General features: G+C 34.6%; 2 protein-coding genes across 3 annotated transcripts in view; one reads left to right on the forward strand and one right to left on the reverse strand.

The window, feature by feature from the left end:
* Positions 1–820: 820 nt before the first annotated feature.
* Positions 821–7435, reverse strand: LOC139432783 (uncharacterized). 2 transcript variants are annotated; one of them, XM_071201591.1, is made up of 10 exons: positions 7283–7435; positions 7097–7227; positions 6903–7045; positions 6495–6850; positions 6025–6446; positions 5729–5859; positions 5439–5681; positions 5191–5384; positions 923–1298; positions 821–877 (listed from the first exon to the last, which is right to left on the reverse strand). In XM_071201591.1, exons 1-10 carry the CDS (start codon positions 7420–7422, stop codon positions 875–877), a joined length of 2139 nt encoding a protein of 712 aa, XP_071057692.1. In that variant the 5' UTR covers positions 7423–7435; the 3' UTR covers positions 821–874. The 2 variants fall into 2 exon arrangements, with proteins under 2 accessions (XP_071057692.1, XP_071057693.1); XM_071201592.1 differs by lacking the exon at positions 821–877 and having other exon boundaries at positions 1122–1209.
* A 4233-nt stretch (positions 7436–11668) lies between these two features.
* LOC111417936 (transmembrane protein 132C dtn) overlaps positions 11669–12062 on the forward strand; it is a 64192-nt gene continuing 63798 nt past the window's right edge. The window contains exons 1-2 of the mRNA XM_071201595.1: positions 11669–11757; positions 11910–12025. Of these exons, the coding sequence (XP_071057696.1) occupies positions 11977–12025 (49 nt within the window). The 5' untranslated portion in view covers positions 11669–11757; positions 11910–11976. The remainder of the gene's footprint in view (positions 11758–11909; positions 12026–12062) is intronic.

Raw genomic sequence — 12062 nt, forward strand, 5'->3', positions numbered from 1 at the left:
TGAAAATGAGCATCAACTTACTTCATATCGTCTTCTGAAGATAGTACACATAATCAGGAAACAATACGATCCAAATATAAAAATCATAAAAGATAATCCAAAATAAGTAGGGGAATGTTCCAGTACAATATCTAAAGTAATCAAATCCCTTCTTCTTAAATTGGGGCTAATTGCAAATGCAGCAACATTCCCGACAGAATAACACTGACAATGAACAATCGAATCAGTCGTTTTACGTCCTATAACACAACCTGAATGACTCCAACCATTGATGTTCCATTCAACACATTGTTGAGAAAGAACTGTTATACGAAATGTCGCGTTTCCAGTCGAAGCACGAAACGTTTCCTTTACGTTCCAAAGATTCGGGATGTCCGAATTATTAAATACACTAACATTCCGAATATTCCTTCGACTTTTCTTCTTCGGTTTTGGCGCCGGTAATATACCCAAATAAAACCAAACGTCGTAAGAAGCCGGTTTGATTTCAACTCGTTGATACGATCCTTTAATCGTAATTGACTTATTAAAATCTGCAAGTGTCGGTCGTTTTCCTTCGAACGTAACCAATTTTAAAGGTTGGCTCATATAGCTAAATGATAAACGAAGCGTGCTTGCGCGTCTCATATCAATTCTATACACGGATAGATTAGTGTCATTATAAGATTTATGTCCCAGCGGAAGATTCGCGTGCGCTTCTTTGTATGATGAATTAGCTTCGGACGTCTGAAGAAAAAGGTTAGCCAATTGGGGAAGACGACGTATTACAGTTCCAGCTGAGTTTATTAGACGCATATTTACTGTAACAGAACTGACTGTGATACCACTTGTTTCCCAGAAAAATAAACTTTCATTGAAGGTGTTTACCTAAAAATTACTAATTACTAAAATTACTTAAGCCGAGGTCGCTTATAATACTCACCACGACTCTTAATTTTTCGATACTTCTAAAACCCAGATTTTTTGGCAATTCAATATTACATCTATCTAATGAAATATTTCTTTGTATCGAGCTAGCTCTATCAGGCTGTAAAAATTCTGATTCCATTTGTAATTCCAATTCACCATAAGCCCATGAAAGCACACGTATATAGGAAGCCAACATAGAAATTTCAATGATATTATTAGTAATGTGTTTGAAATCATCTCTCGCATCATCTTGCATAACCTCACTGTAAGAAGGGTAATCTTCGGAACTAGCCGGATGACCTTTTAAAGGAGGAGGAGTTGTGACAACAACAGCTTCCACTTTTTGATAATTGGGTGACATTAATAATGATGCACATTCTTTCAAAATTCTTCAAAGTAATTTAATTTGACATTATTATCATAAAATTAATTATACAGGGTGTCCCGTTAAGCGTACGGAGCGGCTGTATCTCTAGAACGGTAAGGCCTAGAGGTTTGGGAAAAAAATCCTTAGACGATGAGCTATAACTTTGACAACATCATTTAATAGCTTGGATAATACCGCATCGCTTTTGTTTTGCGATATTTCTCATATCTGTCATAATAAGAGAGGGGGAGGCCAATGCGTTTTCATATGTTTACATTTTAATATCTTCTAGACCATTCAACCGATTTGAATATTTTCGGTGTTGTTTGAAAGAGCATTTTATGCTCTTTTTAAAGATATTTTCAGTAAGACCGTTTGCTTTAAAACAAATGAGCTAGAGGACGTTATCTGCAGCGACTACATATTTTTGTGATTTTTGAAGAAAAGTTAAATGGAACGATACTATTTACTTCACAGACCCTTAGTCACCTTAAAATTTGCAAAATTTTAGTGAAAACCGCATCTCGATATCGCCACCCGTTCTCAAATTATAGAAGAAAATGTTAAAAACTCGAGTGCCATCAATCGGATCCAGTTACCTCATCGAGAAAAACAAAAAATCACATAACCATTGTAACTGTAAACATGTCATTTACTAACGCAGAAGCATATGATAGAGTGTATGATGATTTATTTTCAATGTTTCGAATACGATACAACTGCATGGCAAAAATGTGCAATGCAATTACGACAAAGAAAGACATTTTTCTCTAGAAGTGTATTTAAGATTGACTTAGCGATTACGGAAAACTGGCAACGTGTAGTCCATTCAGACATCTCTATGAATTCGTAAATCACATTGGTGCGCAATGTGATCCCACATAATCTGGGAACTCCGAAAACAATTGTCCACAAGAGTTCTTAAGAGAATAATATCTCCACCACGTTGTTTTACATCAGGGCTTAACAGATACCGATTATGATAACAGACTGAACGATTACCATTGACTTTTAAATATGATTTGGGCAAATCCAAACCTTTTATCACAAATGCTATGGATGCATGAAGCATCTGTCCACAAGCTGATGTAAACTTGCATAATATGCATTCTTGGTTCGAGCAAAACCCACATTGATTTCACTCCTTTATCTATTAGGTAGACTAAACGACCTGACTTTTCAAGAAAAACCAATAACCAGGGAAAATATGACAAAACACTAAATACCAGTAGAAACGTATCTAGGGCCGAGACTTAAGCAGCGCTTTCTTTTCGTCGAAACTAGATTAAATAAATGCATCGAGGTTTACAGGCGGAATTAATCGCCATACAACTTGCCGCTGACATTATTATCAGATCCAACTTGGTAGGTAAGACTTTTACAATTTATACTGACAGTAGACAAGCTATTTTGGCCCTGAGTAGAATAACAATTACTTCAGGACTTGTTATGGGTTGTCATCTGACATTGGAGAAGGCCGCAGTGCATAACTGTGTTATACTTCAATGGATAAAAGGACACTCGACTTGTTCAGGTAACAAGCACGCTGATAGGCTTGCCAAAAGGGCTGCCAAGCGAGCGCCATGTTCGCCTGAACCGATAACCGCTCCGTCCTTATCAACTCAGATTGAGATAATTAAAGATTTTACCCACAAAAAGTTTATGAACTGGTGGGATAGGGTTAAAGGCTGCCATCTGTCTAAGGAAGTATTACATTATCCTTCAGCAGAGGCAGCCTTGTCTTTCGTACTGTAACGGGACTCGTCACGGGTCACTGTAAGGTAAACAAGCATCTTTATAACCTTAAGCTTGCTGTTAGTCCTCTCTGTCGCCTCTGTAAAGAGAGCAAGGAGACGGTCCGACACATCTTGTGTGAATCCCCACTCTGCAAGACCTCAGAATGAGAGACTTCGGAGAGGAATGGCCGACCACAGATGGCATCAGGAACACACCTCTGAGCTGTATCCTAGCCTTCGGAAATTCTTTAGGCTGGTTGATGTAGCCGGAGAGAGTGTAGGAGGACGTACAGCTCTGTTCAAATTTAATGCGAATCGTCCGCTGTTAGCTCCGACATGACCCTGGTACTGGAAGAAGACGGAAACATCTTTTGTTTCTATTCAATTCGATTTCTGATACTAAAGGAAGTTACCCTCTTCCTTAACCCAGGTAAAATCGTCCCAGTTTGATGTGAGCCGAAGAATGGATCACCCTTTTTTTAAATGTGTTGATTTTATTTTATTTTAAATCTTTTTTGATATTTTTAAGAACAACAAATACACGATTTCTTATATGTTCCTCTAATAAATGATTTTAGTGTATTTCTATAAATAAAACGTCAGATAAAAATCTCAGTAATATAATTAATATAATACAAAACTTATAAATAAAGCTTTATGAAACTCTCCTTCAAAATTTAAATATAATTATTCAATATCAAAATTACGTGCATTCAAATTTGTCCGTTTTCTTAAATACAATGCCTCGTGTTCCTGGTCAACGAGACTCAGGTTTGACTACGAGGAGAGCAATTATTGCACTTCATCAAGAAGGAATAGATAAACGGTAAATTGCCGAACGTGTAGGCTTATCAGTAAGATTTGAAGAAAATGGGAAAGTTGGCCTTATAACATCTAGATCAGGCCTAAGACTTATTCTTAATAATGCTCAACGAAGGGGAATTGCTGAATATGTCACCGCCAATCCATTTACAACGTCCACAACTATCAAGGATTTAATTCGATATATTTTTGATATCATCAGTAAAAACCTTGTATCCAGAAGGGATCATCACGATTGTCCAAGACAATTCACCCTTGCTTTCTTCAAGAATTGTTCATGATTGGTTTGACGATCATAATGAGGTTAGGCGAATACCCTGGCCAACGCGGTCATCTGATCTTAACCCAATTGAAAATCTATGGGCTTTGATGGAAAAACAGTTCAATAAATATACCAACTTTCCGATTCGCAACTACTTATTCCGATTGCTTATACTTATTTATTTTCTCAATTTTTCTTTGTGATTCAGTCATCTTGGCCATAAATCACATCACCCCGCTAGCCTGTTCAGAACTTTTACAACACTACAGAGCAGGTAAAACCTGGATTGAATGCCTGGTGAACGTAGGTCGTTTCTAGTACAATTTTATGCCTCTACGAGCGGCTCTTTTCGCATTATATCTGAACAGAACTGTACAAGGTGCCCGTTGGGGCCTAGGCGCTGTATGCGTAAGCATACCCTCCGCTTTCCTACATACATACATGCATCGAGGTTTATGAAAGGCATTTCGCACATTAGTGAGTTATTTTTGCCAAAAATTTAAGTTATTCTAAGTGTTTTGGCTTTTTTTGTTTTATTATCATTGTTGATGTTTCATTGATCCGTTGGCTTTTCAACACGCCTCAAAAGTAGTTTTGAAGCAGTTCTAAGCTTGGATAAAGTGTGAAGGAAGGTTCTAGATAATAAAATTTTTGTTCTCTCTTATTTGTTTCCTAAGGTAACTTGATCCGATTAAGATATACGAATTTTTAACATTTTCTTTTATAATTCGAGAATGGATGGAGATATCGAGATGCGATTTTCACTAATATTTAGCAAATTTTATGGTGATTAGACCGTTAATCAACCCGTCAAGTAAATAGTACCGTTTCATTTAACTTTTTTTTTAAAAAACTACAAGAATATGTAACCGCTGCAGATAACGCCCTCTAGCTTATTTGTTTTAAACCAAGCAATCTTACTGAAAATATCTTTTAAAAGAGCATGAAATGCTCTTTCAAACAAGACCAAAAATATTCAAATCGGTTGAATGGTCCAGGAGATAGATTTTTTTCCCAAACCTCTAGGCCTTACTGTTGTTGAGATACAGCCGCTCCGTACGTTTAAGGGACACCCTGTATAAGTGTTTACTTACCTACATTCCTTCACTAACATTGATTCGATAAGTAAAGGATTTTTGGTTTTTAATTGTTCTTGGCGTTTAGTTGCTAAACGTTTACAAAGATACGATAATGACAAGGTGTATTGACGATCTTTCGGTTCGTCACTTGGACGAAATAGCCTTAGAAGAACAACAATTAAACTATGTAGTGCGGCTTCAGTTGGATACTAATTAATTTAATCATTGAAAATAAATTAAAAATAATTTATTATTCTACTTACGTTATACATATCATCCATTATCTTTGTGGATAATTTAATGCTGTATTGTTTGGAGGCATCATCAGTTTCTTCGGAAAATAACTTAGGCAGTAAAGCATTTATTATTTGGCAAGCCTCCCAAACTTTTCCTTCAAATGCTAAAAGAGACGGATTGGGGCATATTGCGGAAGGTTTGTTTTCACTGAAGATATCCATTGATAATTGCATAGTGTTGGTGTATCCTGAAGGTAGATCTGTATCCATCTGCAATTTTCCAATCAAGTGCTTTAATGCAAACAAAAGATACATACTTTGATATTTAAAAGTGTATCATCAAGTTGAACAAAAAACGCATCTTCAATTGCAAACCTTACAGGGTACGGAGAATGAGATGAAACGCGTACACTAAATTCAGGTGCCACATTTTTTGCAAGTATAAGAGCTAGAATTTAAAAAAATATTTAAACATCTAACTTAACCCATTTGCATTATTTAGAAGAAATGACAAAGTGATCCAATCACCAAACTATCACTAAATCATGGCTAAACTTGAATTTTTCTACTTCTAGTGTTAATTCTAGCTGTTGTACATTTTTATTGAACTTACCGTTTTCATCATCAATATCTTGAAGTATACTATAAGTACCAACATCATCGTATGGAGAACATTTTTGATGAATCACCGATGTAAGTTCGGTCACTTTTCCACTTACTTGGGAGCATTTCGCGGTTCCCGGAATTTGTGAAAAGGACGCCAATGAAAATACAGCCTTCCCAAAGTATGTTTTGTTCTCGTATTGACCAAAAACGAGAATATTGACGGTTTCTGCTGTTGATGAAGGATCATATTGCAATGTTAATCTTGAATCTTTTTCTCCGTATACAAGATAAGTACGCGCTGAAACCTCGGAAGTATCCCAGACATACTTCACTATTGACTCACAAGATTTATAACACACCACTTCTAAATTGATGGTTAACGTTGATAATATTTTGTAATTACCAGCTTCTGGGCAATTTTGGCTACAACTAAACACAAATTATATTTTAAAATTAAAATTATTTTTGTAAGATAACATCGTGTCCAATATGGGAGTGTCACTATTAACAATTTTTGTGAGAATACTTGTAGAGCTGCTTTCGTTTTTTTGAGATCTTGATGTAACTTTTAAAGTGATTTTCCAAAATTGATTTATATCTCCTTGGAGTACAAATTTAGCCTTTTCTCCCACCGCATTAAATTCATTTTCGCCTTTATTAGGTTCTGTTGGAACCCCGATTCTTTCGGCCTTCCACTCGAAACGAACACGTTTATGTCCACCTCTGTAACTACGCGAACCATCAAGTTTGATTGTATCACCATCTTGAACGGTTCTCGTGTTACTACCGCTAATTGCAGCTATTATTTTAGCGGCTTTTAATCTAATTGCACACTTAAAAACTTATTTTAGAATACATTTTATTTAGATTGAATATTTAAGATACCTGTATAATCCTGGGTTTTAAAACTCTTGAATGAATAATTGTCAATTCTAAATTGTATTCACCTTCGGATACGGTATTTTCGGGTATATATAATCTCGATTGTTCTTTATACTTTTGAAAGGTGTACGCTGTTGTGTCAGAATCTTAAATTAATACAAAGTTATACAATTTTAGGGGAATACATCTATTTATACCTATTTGTTTAAAAATCCAATGATATTTAAAACCGAATCCGATACAATTATCGCCGGTGTGAACAGTTATGAAATTTTCCGTTATTGCCCATAAATTCCACAACACGTTGGTATCATCACGATTTATAGAACTAAAACAAAGATTTATTAAAAAAATTATTGAAATAGCTATTTCTTTTTCATCACCAATATTGGACGTAAAATGAATCCAAACATTTTTCTAATAATTTTTCATTCTGGCTATAAACTCTTGATGGTAGTAATGATATTATAGAAATGCTTAATAAAATCATCATTTCTTGAAACATTCCATAAAGAATAAACATAATGAGTATACTTTATGAAAAACTGCCAAAGTCAATAAGATTGTTTAATCGCCTACTTACTTATTGAAGAAATCGTTTTAATATGCAAGGTTGCGTTCAAAAATTCATATTATATAAAATTTATTCACTTGAAGAAATGATTACATTACATTCACATAAATTACATCTCGGGTAGGCTTCTTTGCCAGCAATTCCAGAGTGACCTAGTACCTAGATCAGAAAAACTCTGTTATCACTAGTGCTGGGCAAAGTATCGATACTTGTCGATGGTATCGATACCTACCTCGGTATCGATACTCGATACCCGCAAAGTATCGGTATCGAAGTATCGAAAGTATTGAAAGTATCGAAGTATCGAAGTATCGAAAGTATCGAAGTATCGAAGTATCGAAAGTATCGAAGGTATCGAAAGTATCGAAGGTATCGAAGTATCGAAAGTATCGACACATCGACGGCGCGGAGCCTTTCGAGACGGCGTCTGTCGTCCCGTCGCCATGCAACACCCGGTAAAGCCGGTAGTATATTGTTCGGAAACAGTGGAAAGGTTCATATAATGTTCTCGTGTTTAGCTCGCCTCCCAATAATTTTAATAACCAACAGCGAAGGTGTTGGTTGTTTCGTATAGTATTTTACACAATAAAAGCAAAAAATGCAAAAAAGTCAGCAGTATAGAAGTGCAGTTTGGGAGAACTTTAAAAGACAAATTAGGGACGATTCTACAGTTGTAGTTTGTTTAAAATGTAAAAAAAATCTAAAATTTTCTGGAAATACATCTAACTTGAACAAACATCTGATGATACATCACCCACTTATTTATAGAGAAATTCACAACAATAAAAAATCCATCCAAGAAAAGGGTAAGGACAGTAGTGATCTTTCACAAAGGTAACATTTTAATTTCGATACAGTCGTTTTACTTGATTATCTTTGAATAAGTACAGTCGCTTATTTTGATGAAATATGGGAAAATGACAACCAAAGTAGTAAATTATTTTTAATTGAATTAATTTAATTATTTTTAACAATTTCTTTGGGGCATTTTCTATTTAGTAGACATCTAAACAAACAAATCCACTGAATGACAAGCGCATAGTATTTTATAAATAGCGAAAGGGCAATAGAACCATTACGTTTTTTCTTTTGGCTTATAGTTCCCTAAAATTAAAGAGAAAGATATATTTTTATATTTCAATCTGGGCTTTAGTTTTTCAAAATAAAAAATTAAAGTTTGAATTTTATAAAAATCTAAATTTTTTAAAAGATCAATAAAACGAGATGCCAGGAGGAAATGTTGAAAGAACGAGATGTCACGTAGAATCTTATGCGCTAGAAGAAGCGATCCGAATTAGGAACTTTGACTACGAACGATGCGTATTTGTGTTTTCTTACATCTTTCATGAAAACGTCACTAAAGTTAAATAGTGGGGAATTTCAACTTTAATATTAATTATTGTATAAATTAAACAATTCATGGATTTGAAAATATTACCAATTCTCTTATTTTTAATTTTTACATAATTTATGGATGTTTTGAAAGACGGTCTTTCTACTCGATTGAGTATAGCGTAACGGCTCTATTTTCAGCTTCATTTATTCATTTATTGCTTTTTCAGTTCAGAAATGTCAATCGAAGAAACATCCTCTCTATCTAGCGTGCTTTCTTCGCAATCATTGAATCTATCAACAAAAAATAACGAACCCAATACTGGCACTATAATACCATAAAGTTCTAGAGGTAACACTGGAAATTCGACTTTAGAGGAATTTGTAATAAAACAATTACCTAAAAGAACCGAACAAAAAATTACGACCGCCTTATGCAATTTTATTGCGACAGAGATGATGCCTTATTCTATTGTTGAAAAAGAAGGCTTCAAACATTTTATAAATACTTTACAACCGAATTATATTATGCCTAGTCGGAAAACTATTTCGAATCTCAATATTCCGGGTATATACGAGAAAACACGTAAAATAATACAAAATAAAATAAAAGATCATTTTGTGTCACTAACAACAGATTGTTGGACATCTTTAGCGATGGAACCATACATAGCGTTAACTGCTCATATAATTAATGAGAAATGGGTGTTTGAAAGCATGACATTAGAGTGTAAAAAACTATGTGAAAGCCACACTGGCGAGAATCTACAAACTTACCTACAACAAGCTACGGATATATGGAGTATAAAGTCAGATAAAATTTCAATATGTACCACAGACAATGGTACCAATGTCTAAAGTATTCGAATTACCTAAGTTTGAGCAAATTATTACAAAGTCTAAAGCTATTCAAAATTCAATAAATCATAGTTACATATTAACTGATAAATTTAAGAAAATTCAAATCAGACTGCAATTACCGGTAAAAAAAATTCCAAGTGCTTCAGTGATACGTTGGTGGTCATTGCTTAATTTAATCAAATGCATACATTCAAATTATCATGCAATAAATACCTTATTTACGGAGAACCACAAAAACAAGTATAGGGACTTCAGCATTGATTTCCGTGATATCGATTTGCTTGAGGTTTTAATTGAAACTATAGCTAAATATGAAGAATTTTCAAGTCATATGGCTGGAGAAACATATGTAACTGGAAGTGTAATAATACCTTTACTGAAAAAATTAAATTCTGATACAGTTTCTAGATCAGAAAATGACAATAATATAACAGAAGAGAAAAATATAATTATTACAGAAATTGAATCAACTATTTTGTCCTATATAAATAGGAAATATGATGACGAAAATGTTAACAAAATTTTGAAAATATGCACTTACTTGGACCCTAGGTTTAAAGTAACGTATTTTAATTTAGAAGAGATCACCACAATTGAAAATTATTTGGAAATGAACTTAGGTGAAGTACAAGTTGAAAACATAATTAAACATCAACAAAAATCAACGGAAGGAAAATTTGAGCGGTATAGCAGCTTTACTGTCATCTACAACATCATGTACCGGAAATCCAATGAAAGCTTTATCGAAAGAGGAAAAGTTACAATAATTCGATACTTTCGATACTTTGAATAGTATCGATACTTCGATACTTTCGATACTTTGAATAGTATCGATACCGCGAATGTATCGATACTCGATACTTTATTTGAGGTATCGCCCAGCCCTAGTTATCACAACTCACAACACAGTTTACTGATAACTGAAGTCTGTCATAAAGCCAGGGTACAGTCTTTCAGAGGTAAGATCCTATTAAATACTAAGTAAATTCGCTTTAAATTGATTTTCATGATGATATTAATTATAGTTATGGTGATTGTAATTGATTATATGATGACATGATATTTTTAAAAAACGATTTTTTTAATATTTATTTCCAAAATTAGATACGTCGCCATCTCTTAGAGAAAAGTAAAAGTTTCTTCATAACTTATAAGCAGATTCATGTTTCACTTTTACCTTACATCACGTTTAACAGTATTCTATCTTAGTAATAAATTGATTTACTTACAGGAAATTTCATATATTAATATGGAATTTAAAAAACGTAATAAATTGAGGTTCAATAAAATAATTAGAATATTATTCCACATCCGTGCATACAAGAATTTCAATGAAACCAACACCATAACGAAAAGAACAATACAATTAATCACCATTGACTATAAATGATTATTTAATTGAATTAAAACAATCTAGAAGGAATTTAAAAAAGTTATCTATTAAAAGTAATCATAATGTAATTATCATTTAAGATAATCTCTAAGAACTGGATCCCTATTTATTAAAAGGGATAGCAACTATTATTCTATAGGAAACCCTGATGAGTTGAAAAAAAAAATTAAAACCCTTAGAACCGCCTTAACAAAAACTGATCAATGCATCCAGCAATGGGTTGGTGTTCTTTCTATACGGACCTCTTCGTCTGAAGACTGCACACTCAGGCCTGGAGTTACTCCTCCTCGATCGTACACGGGCCGCCAACGACTGTTGTAGAGAGTATCCAAGTCTACACGAGGAAACGAAGAGGGTCTTTTGTATCCCGAACGAATCAGACAAGGAAGGTTTTCGTGTTGGATGGATGAGAAGTGGGAGCGGTAAAGGGGCCCCTCGGAGTCACACAGAGAGCTGCTGGGCGCAAGACGAAAACGTTCCCGGTCAATACTCTACCGCTTTGACAGAAGCGGACACATTCGCGTGTACTCTTACGGCTAGAACAGTCAGTGCGGCTCCCTAAAGATATAGAGACGAGTGAATCAACGAAAACCTTCGAACGGTTTTGGCGTTGTATCGCGCAAAAATAGGCACTTCCGGCGCGATGGTCCATTAAAGCAACCAGGATTTAGAGAGGCAGAAGAAAGAGAGACTAAGATGTGAGTCTTCTTCGGTGGCGTTTCTTTCGGTTCTTTAAGCTCTGAGTAATAGTAAAAAAGAAACAGTAGCACCAGTTGTAATGGACTTGTTTTAAAAAATTTCGCGAAATTAGTTATTTCTAAAAGGGCAACAAACATTTTCGTTTTGCTAGGATGGAAGAACGGGATTGAAGAAGGAGGAGGAGGAAGAAGATCCGGTGGATCCGCAAGAAGAGAGTTATGGGGATGAAGTGTGCGGTTATCCTTTCCTGGATTTGTTCCCTGTTATGTAAGTTCAGTGAATTTATTTCCTTTTCTTTTTTACT

Source organism: Onthophagus taurus, chromosome 2 (assembly GCF_036711975.1).
Source record: "Onthophagus taurus isolate NC chromosome 2, IU_Otau_3.0, whole genome shotgun sequence".
NCBI lineage: Eukaryota > Metazoa > Arthropoda > Insecta > Coleoptera > Scarabaeidae > Onthophagus > Onthophagus taurus.